Source organism: Drosophila albomicans, chromosome 2R (assembly GCF_009650485.2).
Source record: "Drosophila albomicans strain 15112-1751.03 chromosome 2R, ASM965048v2, whole genome shotgun sequence".
NCBI classification, from domain to species: Eukaryota; Metazoa; Arthropoda; class Insecta; order Diptera; family Drosophilidae; genus Drosophila; species Drosophila albomicans.
The window spans coordinates 19,639,308-19,656,988 of record NC_047631.2 but is presented as its reverse complement, the minus strand read 5'-3'; the positions used below and the strand labels follow the sequence as shown (position 1 = coordinate 19,656,988).

At 43.0% G+C, this 17,681-nt stretch overlaps 2 protein-coding genes across 3 annotated transcripts; one reads left to right on the top strand and one right to left on the bottom strand.

The window, feature by feature from the left end:
- Positions 1-211: 211 nt before the first annotated feature.
- LOC117573575 (ell-associated factor Eaf) lies at positions 212-2,034 on the top strand. 2 transcript variants are annotated; one of them, XM_052006617.1, is made up of 2 exons: positions 212-329; positions 575-2,034. In XM_052006617.1, exons 1-2 carry the CDS (start codon positions 312-314, stop codon positions 2,021-2,023), a joined length of 1,467 nt encoding a protein of 488 aa, XP_051862577.1. In that variant the 5' UTR covers positions 212-311; the 3' UTR covers positions 2,024-2,034. The 2 variants fall into 2 exon arrangements, with proteins under 2 accessions (XP_051862577.1, XP_051862578.1); XM_052006618.1 differs by having other exon boundaries at positions 214-329; positions 578-2,034.
- A 7,162-nt stretch (positions 2,035-9,196) lies between these two features.
- On the bottom strand, positions 9,197-10,825 carry LOC117573570 (cAMP-dependent protein kinase catalytic subunit). The gene is made up of 2 exons (XM_052006878.1): positions 9,881-10,825; positions 9,197-9,850 (listed from the first exon to the last, which is right to left on the bottom strand). The coding sequence occupies exons 1-2, from the start codon at positions 10,823-10,825 to the stop codon at positions 9,215-9,217; spliced, it is 1,581 nt and encodes a 526-aa protein (XP_051862838.1). The 3' UTR covers positions 9,197-9,214.
- Positions 10,826-17,681: the final 6,856 nt, after the last annotated feature.

The following is a 17,681-nucleotide window of genomic DNA, read 5'->3' as shown; positions in this document are numbered from 1 at the left end:
CTTTATGCCACGTTCAGGTCAACACCAAAATGCAAGACACTCACTTTTTTTGGGGGCCAGCAAAACAAGTGTGGGGTTTTCTTCTCTGTGTTTGTGTCTGTGAGTGCTTTAAGAGAGATTGTGTAACAATCGACGACTAGCAAAATAGGAAAATGGGAAAACTCTGCAGGTAGTCCTATGCACTGTGGTATATAAACGCGTGCCAAATACAAACTGCAAGCATTTGAATTGCAAGCGTCCAGCCATCTAGAGCTGCTCAGTGGATCCAGTGAGGAATCTTTAGAGACAAGTCGAGACAACACCCAGCCAAAATGGCCAACATTAATTTGGTGAGTGTGAATAGAAAATGAGAGAAAGGGAGAATGCAAAGTGGAAGCCGAGACGATGACTGCAAATATTGTTATGCGAAATTGTTGGTCGATTGGCGATTATTAAAAATGCATTAGTCGAGAGTTCTTTTCTGGTTCCATTTGCATTTGCATTTTCTTTTCGTTTCGTTTCTGTTCTGTTATGTTCTGTGCAATTGCTTGCCATGTTCTTTGGCGTTAATCTTTGCTTCGATATCCCCATCCAGCAGCAGCAGATGCCACTCATTATGGCCACCGCAGCAATTGTATGCATTGCTGGCACACTGAAGACTTCGGCAGCAGCAGCACAGTTCCGTGGCCCGGCAAGTGGAGGAGGTGGCAACAACTTCAACACTGCACTGTACGATAATCGCTGGCTGCCACTGTCCGAGGAGCAGGCAACATCCGTGTTGCACAAGCCACTGGCTCTGCATCGCTATGGCATCGGTGGCGGGGGGCAGGAGGCCGAAGAGCGTCGCAGTTACAGAAGCAATTCGTCGGGTGGCGGCAGCGGCGGTGGATTCGAAGCTATGCTTAATGGTCTCTCAAATCTCTCGGGCCTGGGACACATTAGCAACGGCTACGCCTCAGTGGCGCCCACGCATACCGAAGCCTTGGCGCTGGCCTCGTCCTCGTCCAAACAAGAGATACCAATTTATGAGGAGCAGCACGACGATGCGGCTGTCGCGGCGGTGGCGGCAACAGCCAACGATTACGGTGATGGCGGCAATGGCGATGGCAGCATTGATGCTGGGGACCATATTCAACAGCAGCATCACCAGCAGCAGCAGCATCAGCAGCACTCAAGTGCGGGTCTCCATCCGACGATTTACGATTATCCAGCTGTTGCCACGGGAGGAGGTGGAGGCGGTTATCTGCCGGCATTTGGCGGCGCTGAGCACAACACGTTGACGCCCTCTGAGGCACAGCAATACAAGGAGGCGGTCGTCGCAGCAGCCCAACAACATCAGCATCAGCAGCAGCATCAGCAGCAGGTGGAGCAGTCGCAGGGACATCATTACGCCTACGACAAAATCTCGGTGGGAAATTATCTGAATCATTACGATCAGAACTCTGACGGCTTCGAGTCATATCGCCAGCATCACGCTGACGAGCAGCAGTATCAGCAACAGCAGCAGCATCAGCAACAACAGCAACTCGAACACGCCTCCTACTCGTCGTCGGCGGGGGGCTCGGCATCAGGTGGCAGTGACTACGAGGACCATGTGGATAGCGATGGCGGTGCTGGCGACCATGGCGCCAATTTTCTAGCCGAATCGAGTGGTCACGATGGAGCCCAGGCGCATTCACATCAGTCGCATCATCATGTGGACATCATTAACTATGTGCCCGTCAAGCATGTGAAGAAGGAGCATGTGCCCGTCGAGAAACCCGTCAAAATTCCCGTCTCGCATGCCGTCATCATTCCCGTAAAGAAACCTGTGCCCATTCACATACCCATCACCAAGCAGGTGCAGGTGCCCATCGAGAAGGAGCTGAAGGTGCCGGTGGAGCGCATCATCCCAGTGCCAGTGGAGAAGCACATCCCGGTGCCGGTGGCGAAGCATGTGCCGTACCATGTGGTCAAGTATGTGCCCATCAAGGTGCCCAAGCCATTCCCAGTCAAGGTGCCGGTGTTCAAAACTGTTCTGCATAAGGTCAAGAGTTGGTGGTAAACCAAGAGAAGGAAGAGGAAAAGGAGAAGAAGGAGCAAGAGCAAGAGCATCGCTTTTACATAGCGCTTCAGCATGTAAATCCGCGCATGTTCATTAAATTATCTATAAGCACATTATGTTACGCATACGCAGCGTTGACTGCGTTGTTAAAATGCATTTTGTTAAGCCAAAAGTTGTTGTTCGTGTTGTCGGCCAATTTTGTGACTCATTTAACATGACAACAATTTACATTCGCAAGAATACACAAAAATAAGTATAAACTGGCGCATTAACTCATTTGCAGTCATCATCAGTTGCCTGTTGTTGTCGCTTGTCGGTGGATTGTTGTTTTTTTTTTTTGTATATATATATTTTTAGCTGCGATTTTACGCTGCATTTATTACGTATACGTCTGGCTGTCTGGCATTCCATTTGCCATTTGCCGTTTGCCATTCTACTCCCACTGCCTTGTCGCAGTATATTTATTTAATTTTTATTCACTTTAAGCGCACAGAGAATGGAATTGTGTTAAATGAAATGAAATTCATCTAGGCTTCTGCCGTGCTTTTCAAACGGCCAAATGCCACAACGCTGCCTCTTTCCAGGCCATTACATTCACAGTTGTCGCTGTAGCTGAAGTGCCGTATTTGTAGCTGTGTAGCAGGACATCCTTGAAGCTATCGGCACGCAAACTCTAATTAAATTAAGAGCACACCTTTCTTTGTTTCCCAGCCACGGGTTGGAATGCTTTGCCAACTGTTTACACTCAGTGTCAGTGACATTCTCTTTCTCTTTCTCTCTCTCGATGTCTCTCTGCTTTGTTAAGTTCACATCCTTCGTGTGCATACGCCACAGAAAGTAGGCAACATCTGCTGCTATGCTCATCAGCATCAGCATCAGCATCATCAACATTATCATTGCAGGCGCAAGTGGAGTTGCTTCTAGCATTAAGCTTGTCATTTTTAAACGCACATAAACTGTCATTAAATTAGACTCACAGAAACAACGTACAATATATAAATATCATTTCTCATTCTTATGTTGGCATTCTTCCATTTTACCATTCTACCATTTGTTCATTCTCACATTTTCTATATATTCGTGACAATATAAAACTCAATTGCTCACATGCAATGCGCGTCTTTTGCCGCCATTTTGAGCAACTCGCACGCACACTTAGGCATTTGCATGCCAAGTCCTTTCTGTTGTCCTGTTTCCCCTCTTCGCTTCGCTGTCTCGTTGTGGTCCTTCGCTTTCGCCTTTGGCTTTGCCTGCCTGGCTTGTCAGTCATGTGGCTGTCTGTGGTTCTTCTGCCTCGTCCAAGAGCTTTACTACTCCTCCTTCTGCGCTCCTTCTTCTTGTCCTTTTCGTCCTCATTCAAGTGGTTGACGCTGCTTCTACGCTTGCTCCATTTACTGTGTATTTTTGATGTCTAAATTGCATTTTATTATGTCGCCTGCAACAACAACAGCAACAAAGCGAGGCAACAGCTAAAAAACTCCTTTTGCGTTTGCTACATATGTTGGCCACCCAACTTTTCCTTCCCCTCTTCCCCTTTCGACCCCTGCTGCCGCACACTCACACACACTAACACACACACACACACATCATTGTCGCCTCTTGGCGCTTCTGACTTTGCATGTCGCTGTCGGCGCTGCTGTTACTGTTGCTGTTGCTGTCGCTCTTGTTGTTGCGGTTGTAAATTTTATTTATCATTTAACATTTTTTACGGTCTTTATGCTGGCACACAGAAAGAGACTACGGAGGAGGAAAGAGCGAGTCAGGGACACACTTTAAGTGACTTTTGAAGCACTTTATTTTGCATACAAAATATTTTGCTTGTCGTCAAGTGTGCATATGTGTGTGTGAGTGTGTGTTGTGCACACTTAATATTGGCTGATAACTTTCGGTTGATTGAAGCTGCCTTTCTTCACAAAAATCTGCAATGCAATATATCTTTTTCGTTTAAAAATTTCGTTTTTAATTTCGTGCAGTTTTGCGCATTATTTCATTGCTACTTTTGAATTAAATTATGTATTTAATTATCAACAAATATAATATACGTTAAAACATTTTACATTTGCATTTTGGGTAAAACGAAATTTAATTATTTTAAATTAGATGCACACAAAGCACACACTCCAAACACAATTAGAAGCACATTTGGTAGTAAACACAACAGTTGCTTTTCATAATGTGTGTTTGTTTGTGTGCGTGTGGGTGTGTGTATGTGTGTGAGTGTGGCACAACCACTGCGTATTTGTACGTTTATTAAAAAACTTTTGCATAATGAAAGTTGCACGCCTGCTTTTCCAATTCCAGACGCAATATATTCTAGCTCGCAAAAAACTTTCCTCTGGGCGAGAGTTATTCATAAATATTTTCGCACAAAATTTGAAAATGTGATGCACATTTCCCCTCCCCCACTTCTTCCCCTTTTACATTCACTTTGTGCTTATTTTATTGCTGTGCATTTGATTTAATTTCGGGGCTTTTTTTATTGATTGTATGTGGATGTTGCGTATACGCAACGTTGAGCACGACTTTAACTTAATATTCATGATATTTTTCGAGCACTTTCATTCACACTTTAATGCTGCAATTGTTATGTATATTTGCTCTTCATAGTTTAGCCACATGTTCGACTATCTCTCTCTCACTGAGTGTCGTCACGTGTGCGGAGCTTTATAAGCCAGCGCTAACGATAATAGCATAGATGGAACAGGACTCTCTACAGGCAATTTACATACTCTTATCCCCCGTGTCATTGCCACTCGAGTGGATGAACGACACTTGGCGAACTGACGGCGGCTCAAGCAGACTACAACATGATGGGCATACAATTTCTCCGTGTCTGTCCCTTTAACTGTATCCGTGTCGTTCTCTAGTTTTTCGGCTATGGAGTTGGCGACTGCTGCAGACAATCAGACAATACTCGTATAAAGTGCGGCACGTGCTTAACCAACTGGCAACATGGCTGGCTAACAACGCTCGTACACTGGCACTTTCAAGTCCATGAAGATAATATCTGGCGTTGGATAAAATGATTTACGCGCAACTCGCCCGCATTCGATGTTCAGACAGCATTACCTGCCAAACCAGCGAGGCAGCCATCCAACCATCCAACCAACCAACCAGCCAGGTTATATCTAAATGGCACAAATAAGTTGCCAATTACCGTGTTGGCCAACGTGTGCGGTGTGTACAGCATTTTCATATTTGTGCCGCAATAGATACAAATGCGAATACAAATCGCCTTAAATGGACTCTCGCCTACCAAAATACTCGTGCAAATACACAAATATTGCAGATGGCGCGTGCTTTATCCCCCATTTTACCCTCTTTATTTCGATTCAAAACACGGCAAGTGTTATGGCCATTAATGCGACATACTCTCTGTGTAGCCATATATCTATTTGCTTTTATGCGTTTTCTTCGAGTGCTCCCATTTTCCATTGGCATGGGTATTGATAGATGACTTCTTATGTTTGCCATTATTGTACTGTATTGAACATTATTGTCATCACATTTAGTATTCTCATATCAAATGCTATTTATTGTGCTTATTTAATCAATTGCATATCATAAATGCATTCGTTCAAATTAATGCTTTTGAGTGGAGTGTTGTACTCTACATTTGTACTGTCTTCCAAATATTTAAAGTGACTATAAATTATGAAATATAAATCAAATTTAAGTGTTTTTTTTCCTTTTTTAATACCGTAGTTTATGAATAAAATAAATATAAATACAAATAAAATGTAGTTTTAACATATTTAATTCAAAATTTAAATTAAATACTCCAAAAATAAATCAATGTTAGTTTCTTGTTTATTTTTATTAAACATCATTTAGTAAATCATATAAGATATACACACATCATTTCCAATTTAAACATTTCAAATGCAGTAAATTCTTACACCACTTAAATTGTATTTTAAAATATACTCCAGTTGAGTTGATTTTTGTGTCAATTATGAATGAAATGACAGTTCATAGAGTCTCTGCAATAGACATTGTATGAAACGTGCTCACGTGTCAACGACTTTTCATATTAGTTTTGCAAACATTTGTTAACAGTGTTGTTTGCTGTGTTGACTGCTATTCTGCTGTTGCTGACAGAATTGGTTTGGTTTTTAGCATTTTCGCTCATTATGTGCATAGTTCGAAGTGGTTTGAAATAAGAGATATACCTGTTAGCTTTAGTTTATAAACTGACATCTTTGCATTGTGTTCTTCGTATTCAGTTTCAGTTTGAGTTGGGTTAATCAGAGTGATGGACTGTGGCGTGTCTCTCCAGCTCTCGATTGTCAATCAAATACGGATGCAATTCAATACACTGCTGCAGCATGAAATCTAAGCACTTGTTGTCGGTTATTTCCATTTCAAAGACAGCTCTGATGACTGAAAACTGGACGACAGAAGCAGAGTTGAAGCATTTCGAGATAAGCTTGGCATAAATACTGAATGCAACTCTGCCTTGTTCTCGGCTTTAACTTTGTTGTCCGACATTTCATTGCAGGTGTGCAGAGTCAGCTTGAGTTTTGTCCTTTAACGCTCTTTAATTGCAATTATTCGGCTGAGTAGTTCACGTTGTTTGCCTGCAAGTTTGTTTGGCCAATGAAAAGGGCAATGCAGAGCATCCTTTTTCTAAAGGAAGGCAGCGTGTTGTCACTTGACATAAATCCTTTTTATGCCTCATGCGTCGATGTGCCTTTGTTTCCTTCTCGTTCTCGTTCTCGCTCAAGATTATTAAAGTAAAGTGTAAATAGTTTATGGTAATCGTAAAATATATACGTAGCACCACTGGCTTTTACGACTCATACTCAGACTATGCTAACAAAACGAGGCATAAATTTTGCAAACATGAAATATCACTCATACGTCAAGGTTTGTGTGCATACAAAAAGTGAGTCAAGCTGTGATGTGACATACTACTACACATAAGAACTAGGCTCAGGTGTGCTCAGGAATCCACATTGTGCCAACGGCAAATCAATTAAAGCACCTTCTAAGAAGAAGGACCCGAAAAGTGCGCTAAACACTAAAAAGTGCGAAAACGCTGTGCGAAGAACATCAAATCTAACAGCCACCTGAGTCGAAATTTTTATGTCGCACATAAATTGTTGGCCTGGCCAACTGTGAAAAGGGCTTTTGCGGACGACCCACGAAATGGGTTAAAACTTTACGCCGCGCGGCGTCTAACAAATGGTTGGGGATGGGAAATGTTTCTACTGTGTTTCCACTGTAATTTTTCAAAAATGTTTCGCCCCATTTCGCAGGCCATTCGCCAACGCAGAATGTGAAACGGAAGAGAGAAAGGAGTCTTCGCCGTTTAAACCTTTCAAGTTGCTATCCCTCGTCTCAGTCTCTGCTAGACGCCGCTGTTGCCGTCGTCGTCGTGGTTGTTATGGCTGCGCAGCAATTATCAAAGTTTTGAGGTAAAAGTGCTGATTAATTTTTAATGTTTATGTTTAGCACTCCCCCACTGGCCATTTGCCATCGCGAGTCCTTTTTCCCTTTGTCCCGCCGCAGCACAAAAAAGTGCTACGTCATTTGCAAAATTATAAAGTCATATTGTTGCACGCGCATCTTTGTTTCCAGCATCTGGTGTTGATTTAATCGACAGTGAAAGTTTATGCACACGTCACACACGGCGTATGCGTGACAAATTAATAGTAAACAATCACAGCGAACGCACACACGCATACACATTGACATTGTCTGAAGTTTGGCATATTCATATTTGCTTGCACATATACGTAATTGAATGACAGCGACAGGTAGACATACTTCCGCCCCCACTCCCCCGCTCCCTCGCTCCTTTGATGCCACTGTTTAAACAGCCTCATCAGCAGAGTTCATGTGGTTGCCTATTTGACCGCGTGCATGTTCATTGTGATTTGCGGCTTTCGCATTTGCCGCTCATCATTGCGCTGGTTGCCTGCCTCGTTTGGTTTTGGGTCAGTTATGGGGCCAACATCAGCTGCAGCAGCATCTGCCGCTTTGCTGGGGCAGTTGTCAAAATAGCCGCAAAATTCTTAACGAAGTGGTTTTGCGGCTGCTGCAATTATGAATTTATACTATATACTATACATATATGCACTGCACGATACAAAAATGTTGTATTTAACTGAAACTGATGTACAAATTTCATGTAGTTTCTCTGAGTGTAGGCGCCAATGTCTGACATAGACCACAAAATAGTTCATTTGCTGAGCAGATAGTTCATCTGGTTTAATGATTTTTAATTACGTTTGAGCCCGCCATTTTGACGCAAATTTTTGGGCATTAAATAAATACAGCTAGCTTAAGAATGCTGCAACCAACGCACAAAAAGGCAAGTTGAAGATGAAGATGAAGATGGAGCTGAAGTTGAAGCTGTTGCTTTTGCTGTTGCTGTTGCTGAACTCGCCTAGGACTGCCAAGTCAATTAGCGTTAATTTCATTAGTCGGCAATAACTTGCAGCAATTCCATCAGCTACAGCTACAGCTACAGTCGTCAGCCTTGTCACGCCCCCTTTGGCAACGCCGCCCCCCTTTCACCCTACACACACTTTCCTCATTCCTCAGCATGCTTCTGTTCGTAGTCAGGACTCTACTTTTTGGCTAATTTTGTTGCTATTTCGTTAACGCCCCTCTGAAGTTGAACGTCGCGTTTATTTAGCTCCGACTTTGCTGCGTGTTGCGCAAGTCGTTGCTTTTGTTGTTGCTAGTGTTCTTGTTGTCAGAGTCGTCGTTTTTGTTGTTGTTGTTGTTGCAGTTACATTTGGCAATTAGCCATTGCATTCTCTCACTGTTGCTGTTGCTGCTGCCCGTTGCCCGTTGCCGGTTGCTGCAGTTGCCGCACTTCAATACATATTTATTAGCCGCATTTGTTGGATCTTAGCTCAATTAAAAAGTTTTACTTGGCTACTTTTCTTCATTTGTAGCTTGCCCTCTGACCCCTTGACTCCTTGACTTGCCCCCACTTCAATTTCTTGTTTGACTATGCAATCTCCCTCTCACTCTCTCTCTCTCTCTCTTTCTTCAATATATTGGTCAAAGTTTTTGAGTTGCTCTGCACTTTTACACTGCTTATTGCCACTAATTGCAATTATTTTGTGGCTCAGGGTTAAGAGTGCGTTGCCACATTATTATTAGCGCTTGTGAAAAAAAAGTCAACATACATGCAATATGTAGTACAAAAAAAATATACACTTAAACTTAAAGCTAACCCAACAACTGATTGAGAGCCGCCCAGCGACGATGTCCCTTGTGTCCAGGTCGCTGCTTATGCACCACTGTGCGTATGATGGGCACTTTGATGGGATACGGATAGTACATGGGCGTGGCAACGGGTTTCTCCACCCGATATGGAACACGTCGTTCCACCACAAAGGGAACTGGACGCTCGACAGCCACCGGCTTCACTTTCTCCACGGGTATCTTGACCTCTTGAAATTGCGGCACTGTCACGGTCTTTGGCACTGGCACCCGAATGGGAATCGGCTTGGGTATGGTGGTGATCAGGGGGCGTGGCACACGCAATGGTACCGGCTGCTTGTAGGGCACATGTTGCTTCTGATAGTGGGTGACGGGCACATGTTTGGTCACCTCAATGTGCTTGGAGAGCGGCAGTCCGGCAATCGCTTTGCTGCTCGAAGGCGTGTGATGCACGCTTGTTGTTATGGGTGGCAGCGAGTTGCCAATGGCTGAGCCTCCGCTTGGGGCAAGGCTGTTGCCTGTTTGGCCTGGCAGATCGACAATGTGCCGCGCGGCCAGTTGTTGATCCTGTACAGGGAAATGTGTATTGCTCTGTTGTCTTTGTTGTCGCTGTTGTTGCTGTGGCTGCTGTTGCTGCTGTTGTAGTTGTTGTTGCTGTTGGCGTGTTGGTAGCTGTTGCTGCTGTTGCACAGCAAGTGTGGCACGTTGCGTGCTGCCGGCATAAACCATGCCGTTGTCATCGTTCAATTGCCGCGGCTGTGGCGCCACCTTTTCCAGCTGCTGCTGAAGCGGCTGTTGTTGCTGCTGCTGTTGCTGCTGCTCTCTGTCGCTCCCTGCGGACGTATGGCGATAATTGGAAAATTGCTCAATAGGATAATCGAGCAGTGGCGTTGGCGGTGGCGGCAGCGGTGGCCCAGCCTGAGGCAGCGATAGCGGCAGCGTCGCCTGATATCCGCCATAGTTCTGATAGTAGATGGCTGCCGGAGTTGGCTGCTCACTTCGCAGCAGCTGCTGTTGTTGTAGCTGTTGGTGTTGTTGTTGTTGTTGATGGTCGGCATTGCCATCGAGCTCGTAATTTGCCGTATTAATGACAAAATCGATTTTGCCATCTGAGTGCAGTCTGTTGTTGTAGCCGTTGTAGTTGTTGTAGTTGTTGTAATTGCTGTAGCTCTCGTAGTTGTTGTAGCCATGTAGTGCGGTCGTTGGCACAAAGCCTGCGGCATTGATGGCTTCAGCTTTTGGTTCATAATTTGCATATGGTGCTGCCAAGTCGCCAATGTCGCCAACACCAACACCGCCGCCAACACCGCCGCCGCCGACGATGCCGATGCCAACATTCTCATCCTGGAGCGTTTGTGTCGTCGCCGCGCCGCCAACAACAGCTGCAGCAGCACTATTTGCTGCCCCATAATAATGTTGTGTATATCCTGCTAATCCTGACAACGCCTCCGACTGCGACAGCGACAACGACTCTGCTGCTGGCTCATAATAATTGCTACTCGTGTGATGCTGATGTTGTTGCTGATAGTGATACGGATGTTGTTGCTGCTGTTGCTGCAGTGGCAACTCGCTCAATTCCAGTGGCAGCGGTGCCGTTATGCCAGCCGCGGGGCTCATTGTTATGGATAACAACAAGAGCATTAACAGCATGGGCCACTGTAATGCATTGATCATTAGTGGGCCCTTTGCATATTGCCAATTTCGTTGGCCATCATCGTCAACTCTCGCCTCATGACGCATGCTGTGAGTGTGTGGTGGGTGTTGCTCCTTGTGATGTGATTGCTGTGGTACAAAAGCACTGGCTGTGTCTCGTTATCAAGTGTGGAGATTGCGTGCACGCATTTGCCTTTTTATAGCTGGCTGTCAGCTGGTGTCAGCTACTGCTGCTGCCGGCGAAGTAATTCGATAGACAGTCAAGTTCATTGGCTCGTTCGGATTGTATAACTGCGCGTTCACTTTCACCTTTTTGGCCACAGCATTAGGTGCATCACATTTCAGCTACACATACTCTCACACATACACTTGCAACTATCACTTGTGGTCAGTGTCGCGTCCATATCGATGCTGCTGTTGATGACGACGATGACGATGATGATGGCGTCACTTGGTCTATGGAATCGTGTTTGCGGTTTGCGCTCTTCGAGTAGCCCATGCACCACTGCACCACCACATTGACTCACATCGCTGCACCATGTGTCTTTGACATGTGGCATCCCATCGTCATCGTCTCTCCCGCTGTCTATCTATCTGTAGTCATGGCTCTTGCAATTGTCGTTGTCGTTGTCGTTGTCATTGACCGTGTCGTGTTGTCATATGAAACCAATTTCCGGTATCAAGTTCTTCGCACTTTCAATTTCAATTTCCATGGCAATGACATACAGTCGTATTTTAAATTTCTTGTAATAATTTAAAGACATCAACATTTCATCTTGAGACTGACACAATGCGTTGGCGAAAATCAAATATTTTCTCACTACATTTCGATGGAAATTCTTGACTGGAGAGCGATAGTAGTGACTGCTACCTGCGACTCATTTATCATTCTTTCATGCATTTTACTTGAAAAACTTTGACTCCCCTCCTCTTTCTTCGGTGCCCCCGCCTCGACCACTTGCCGAACTTTGCCCCTTGTGGCACAAAGTATTTGCACAATTGCTGCTCGAGTTGCGCCCGAAATGACAGCGCAAAGTACACCTAAAGTGTATTTTCACATTGAACGAGGTTAAGCTTCGTTAAATTTTGTGCAGCGTATCAGCAAGACGCCCCTAACTCGGCTACACATACCCTGTAATCGGGTGGGGTTAATAAAGAATATTGATAAAAGGAAATATGTCATTTAATAACTAACTACATAGATATATTGAAGGTAAATAGAAATAAAGGCATGTGAGTAAATAGTTAAGTAAATTATACAAAAGCGTGGTATCATTTAGTCATTCTCTTCTATCTCTTGTCTCTCTATTTATATTGAGTACCTTCACATGTTTGTTTAGCATTTCTAGTGTTTTGTCTACGATTGCTTTTTGTTTTTAGTCTGCTACTCTGTCTACAGGAATGTCATGAAAAAAGTGTTCACTGATACTATGAGTAAACGCATATGAAGTTGATCAAACATTTATGATATGCTCTCTATTGTAAATCATTTCCTGTTTTTAATTAGACGAAAATTATTAATGGTAGAGAGAATTTTTAATGCCAGAGAAAATTCTTTATAACAACACCTTTTAGTAAAAAATATGAGAAATAAAAAAGTTTACTCACTGTATTGTCTATCTTTAAATGTAATTTAATTAAATTAAAATGCTAAGTAACATTAAAAATTAATTTTGAGCTCCAGAGTAGTGGCAAGTCAATCAGTTTTGCTGACCGAGGCACTTATTTGTTTCTTTTTCATTACTTCAAATGCTTTCAAGTCTCGTGAAGCATATTTAAGCATGGAATCATAGAAAACGCCAGACGTCCGTCTCGCTGTCCGTCTTTGTGTCCGTCTCTGGTTAGTAGTCGGCTTCCCTTTGGAAAATCAACGAAACGGAGCCAATGTAAAAAACCTTTCGCTCATAATCGCACACACACACACTCGTACATTATTAAAGGTTCAAAGTTGCTTTTCGCTTTGCACAAAATCCATCATAACATTAACTGCCGACCAAGAGAAGGGAAATACTTAGTTGGTTTGAGTATCGATGGGTCAGTTGGGGGTGTTTTCTCTCTCTCGCTTTTTTTTTTTGCTAGTATGACACTCTAAGTTCATTAAGTAACGTTAAAACGTTAAAATGCTGAAAACTGAGAGGCAAATGAAGAAGTAGAAGCAGAAGCAGAGCAAAACATCAGCTCGATGAAGGCACATAGTTATTTTGCTTGACCTCCCCAGCTGAGGTTGGGGTTGAGTTTTGGGTTTGAGGTTGTTGCGCGCTGATGTTGCATGCGAATTTAATCAAGTCATGCAATAAAATTTACGGTTGCCTTCTTTGGGGCAAGTGTGCGGTTCAACGGTAGTCGTATGGCTTGCCTTTTGGCCATGGCTTTCCGTTGCTGTTGGCCCAGGTAGTGGATGCCAGATGCCAAACTTCGCAAGGTTTTCTACAGTTTTATAAGTCCTAATATTTGGCTCGCTTCTTGTATTTTTCATTTTCTTTCACGGCTTTCGTTTTTCTCTCTATTTTTTTTTAATTTTTTTTTGTATTCCGCGAGTATGTTTGGTCTGCTGTTGGGCTTGAAACAATTTGCGGTTCTTGGCTAAAAGTTGTAGGCATTTTTCAGGTTTTTTTTTCCTTTGCTCCTTGGTGGCGCAAAAAGGAAGCCGTTAGAATTCCTTTGACAGACTTGTGCGGCGGACAGTTCTGGCATTTCATTACTCCGGTCTGTTTAGTGCTCTGCAGTATTTTGTGATTTCTTAACTTGCCATTGATTCACATGTCAATGCAAAAGCCAGACCACAATTGCGAGGACAATTGAATATCCTTCGGCTTACTAATGTGCTGCCGATAAAAACAGAAAAAAAAATTAGCATTCGGCGGCATTGTTTAGGCCAAATACCTTGACTTGGCCGCAACGCAACGCATTTGCCATTGGCACTTGGCACTTGGCCCCTTTTGGGGTGTGTGGAAATTCGCAATCAAAATTCCACAACGCGGTCCTTAATTGGTCTTTTTGCCATGCAGCTCTAGACGGACTCGATTCCACAGGCGAAGTTTACTTTTTAGGTCTCCTTTTCTTTATTTTCCACTGCTCAGCGCTGCTCTGCTCTGTTCTGTTCTCGATTTTTTTGTTTGCAAGCCTCATACAAATGCAAATTTCAATTACGCGTATTGCCGGGCGAAATTGAAATGCTTTTGGAAAATAATTTCGTTCAGTGACTCATAAGAAATGCAGGCTCGGTTCAAGTTTTTCTTTCCATTCAACTTCAAGTTGAGCTTCAACTTTAGCGTTAGCTTCAGCTTTGGATTCAACTTTGGCTTTGGCTGCTTCCCCTCGCCATCTTTTTGGTTGGCCTGTCAACAATCGCGCGCATTTCATTTGCATTTCGAATGCGTGGAAAGTTTCGCAGCAACTGAAATTTATTTGCGAATTTTGTAACATGTGTCCAGTTGGCACAAGTTGAAAACTTTTCACTCGAAACTTGCAACGTCGCGTCGCGTCGCTTCGCGTTGCGCACCCTCATCGCAATTGCCACAATCACTTTGGTTGCTTCGGTTAATGAAAATTTCATTCGCCATAAAGGCAAAAGTTTTTTCCTTTGTATACACAGACACACACACACACACTTACACTCTGTGTGTGTGTACTTACTATCTTCTGTTTGGAGGAGGACTAAAAGCCAACGGTTCATTGGTCACATCAGACAATTTTGTGGCTCGGTTTGCTGGTCCTGCCACTGGATTGATGGCCAGCGAATGCCAGCGAATTATTTCATTTAATTGCCGTTGAAATATTTAATATTAATTGATGTGCTTTAATTGCTGCTGCGGTGCGTTCGCCACAGCACAGAATGCTACGCATCTTCTCTCTTTTCGGAGCATCTCGCTTTGGTCAACTCATTAAAAAGCCATCAACTGGCCAGGCTTCGCGCTGCTGTTCTGTGGCGTACCACTAGTCGTATTATTAATCTTAATAATTACCACATATTGCCATGAAAGAATGCCGCAGTAAACAATGCCAAAGTTGGTCAAACACACACACACACAGACACACATAACCACAACAAGTTTTCTTCGTGTTTCGTCTTTTATTGTATGGCTTTTCTTTTCCGTTTTTCGCCTTCTCATTCGTCGCTTTATTTGGCGCATATTTATGTCTCAATGTCTTTTCTTTTTCTTGGTGTTATCCATCGATATCTTTTTCTAAGGGTAGCATAACTTTGTGCCGGCAGGAAATGCCTTTTTCGACACTATAAGTATTCGGTATATTTCAGTATTATTTTGCTATATTAAACTTGAACATTTTAGTATACTTTTAATATATAATATAATTTTTTAAATTTTATTTTGTTGGGTATCGATACTAAGTACTTTTTCGATATGTAAATTTAGTATACGTTAGTATTTTTCCGGTATTTCAATTTTCTATATTTCATCATTTTTCCAGTATACTAATTTTATATATTATATATTAGTTTTTCAGTATATACTAAGTACTCTTTTCAGCTTAAGTTTTTTTTGTATGTTATGTTCATTTGATATATTTTACCGATAAAACCGCATTCGCAATGTTTTACTTTTATTGGAAATGGATAGCAGGTATTTTACAGTTGAGCTACATAGATCGTAGACTTTCTTTCTGGTTTTTATATAGTCTCACATACATACATAGTTGCTTGATATTGGCATAATTTTATGTCCTTGCTGCCCACTCGCAGTGTGTCGCTGTCGCTATCGCTCTCTCACTCGCATATGACAATTTTCCATTGACGTGAGACATTTTTATTCGCTTTTCCAATTTACAGTGATGGCGACAGCGACACTCGTTCCCTTCCTTTTAGCTGGGGGGAGGAAAAAACTAACGATGACTGACATATCGGACATTATGCATGGAAACTGTAAATGTAGCTGTGTGACTATGACAGTAACTGTAACTGCAGAAATGTGACTGCGACTCTGAATGCGACTGTAACTGTGACCGTGCAGCAAAGCCAAGGTTTTAATGGACTGAATTTCATTAAATTAATACACTTTTGTACAGTCTGAATTGTGTGCGCAGTTAAAAGCTTTGCATAAACACATCGCATCATCGAGTGAAGAAATGTCGACTCTCCGTCATGACTAAAACTGCCCAAATATAGTACGTAAAAACGAATACAACTACGAATGCGAGTATGAATACGACGAGTACGACTCAGTATCAAGTGAATGTGCAGAGCGTTTGTCAGTTGGGGGGGCGAAAAAATGCGGCCAAGCGCGCAATGTACTCGTAATCGCAGTTGAATTGAAAAAGTTTCCACTGTTTGCCAGGCACACATACACACACTAGTATTTTTATAGTTTGTGGTAGAAACACACATTCATACACTGACACACTCGCCTACATATGCACATGAGAGTGGCCGCAATTCGTTTTTGTATTCACTCAGCAAATTTAGTATTTTATTGAGTTGTTGTGATGGATATTTAATGAAGTGCAATTTAATTTTTCACACAGCGAACACAACGATTTATTGAAGATGCAACCGCGACGAGCATGCAACATGCACGATTTGGTCAAATGGCCAACGGATAAAGCAGAGAGAGGAGGTATATGGGGGAATGCATGCGGCTGAGTGATTGCTGCAGCATATTAAGTATACGCAATGATACCTCTGCTCTACTCTACTCTACTCTGCTCTGCTCTGCTCTGCTGGATGCAAATTTAGCACAAAATGCATTGAATTCAGCTTGTTTCAATTTATTATTAAATGTGCGATGCGCTGCTGTTGGCAATAAATCAATCGCAGTCAACGCCAACTCACGTGGTGTGCGCGCGGTGCAATTTCAATCATTGGTTATGAGACTCTCTATTGCCATTTGCCACATCGTTGTGGCATGTGTTTCAATGCGATTGTCAGACTGCAGGTAATTGAATGCCATTGCAGTTGCTAATAAGCCACAGAACTTTCAATTGCCAGTTATCGGTGGGGAGCGGGAGCGGGGAAGGAGGCATTGTGCATAGTGCAATTTGCCATTTGCTGGGCGATTTTTAATTATAATTAATTTGGCGTCGACAATTCGCGCAGCAATTAGGAAATTTTGGGTATGCAGCGGCAATTAAGCCAGTCACAGCTCCAAGCACCAAGCCACGCCAAGGAAGTGAAAAGTTCTTAGGCCAATTAGTTTTATTGTAGCCGTAGGAAAATTGTGCAGCCCCTCGAGGCGCATTAACTACCGAGCAAGTCCTTTAATTAGCGTTCCAGGAAGCTGCCACCGTTGCCTCGCTTTAACGGCATGTGCAGTGGCTAATTATGAACAATTTACGACTTCAAAACCGAAAAGAGTTCATCAAAAGAGCAACTGCAGTTGACGTGTCGTATACTTAACATACTTCACAGCCAAGTAGTAGTGGCGAAAATAGGAAGTATTAAATGAATTAATGCAGCATTTAGAATGTGAATTAGTGCGACTTAAATTGACATAAATTGTGATGCATAGCATATTTAAAGCATAAGTGATGAATGAAAGATCAACGGCTGCTGAAAATATATTTCATTACGCAGACATAATTAATATTAATATCAATGAGATGGGAAAAGGGCAGCTATCAATTGGATGAATTAATGAAGTCATTATCTTAATCAGCTCGTCTCGAAGCCCAGTCACAACTCAGGCAATGGCTGATGAAGACAAGCAGACGTACAAAAGAATATTCATAGAGCAAGCGAGCAAGTGAGCGGGCGAGTGTTTGTAAGTGTGAGTGAGTGTTTGTGGCAGACGCAACATGTAAGCAACACCAAAGTGCCATAAGCGGAAATCAATTTCATAGAAATGAAAGTCATCGCACACACACA

Excerpts from the sequence above, each read along its gene's own strand:
- LOC117573570 (XM_052006878.1), bottom strand. The coding sequence starts at position 10,825 with ATGAGCCCCGCGGCTGGCATAACGGCACCGCTGCCACTGGAATTGAGC. Across the intron at positions 9,851-9,880 it reads CTGTGCAACAGCAGCAACAG|CAACAGCAGCAACAGCAGCC; the intron begins CTACCAACACGC and ends CAACAACAACTA.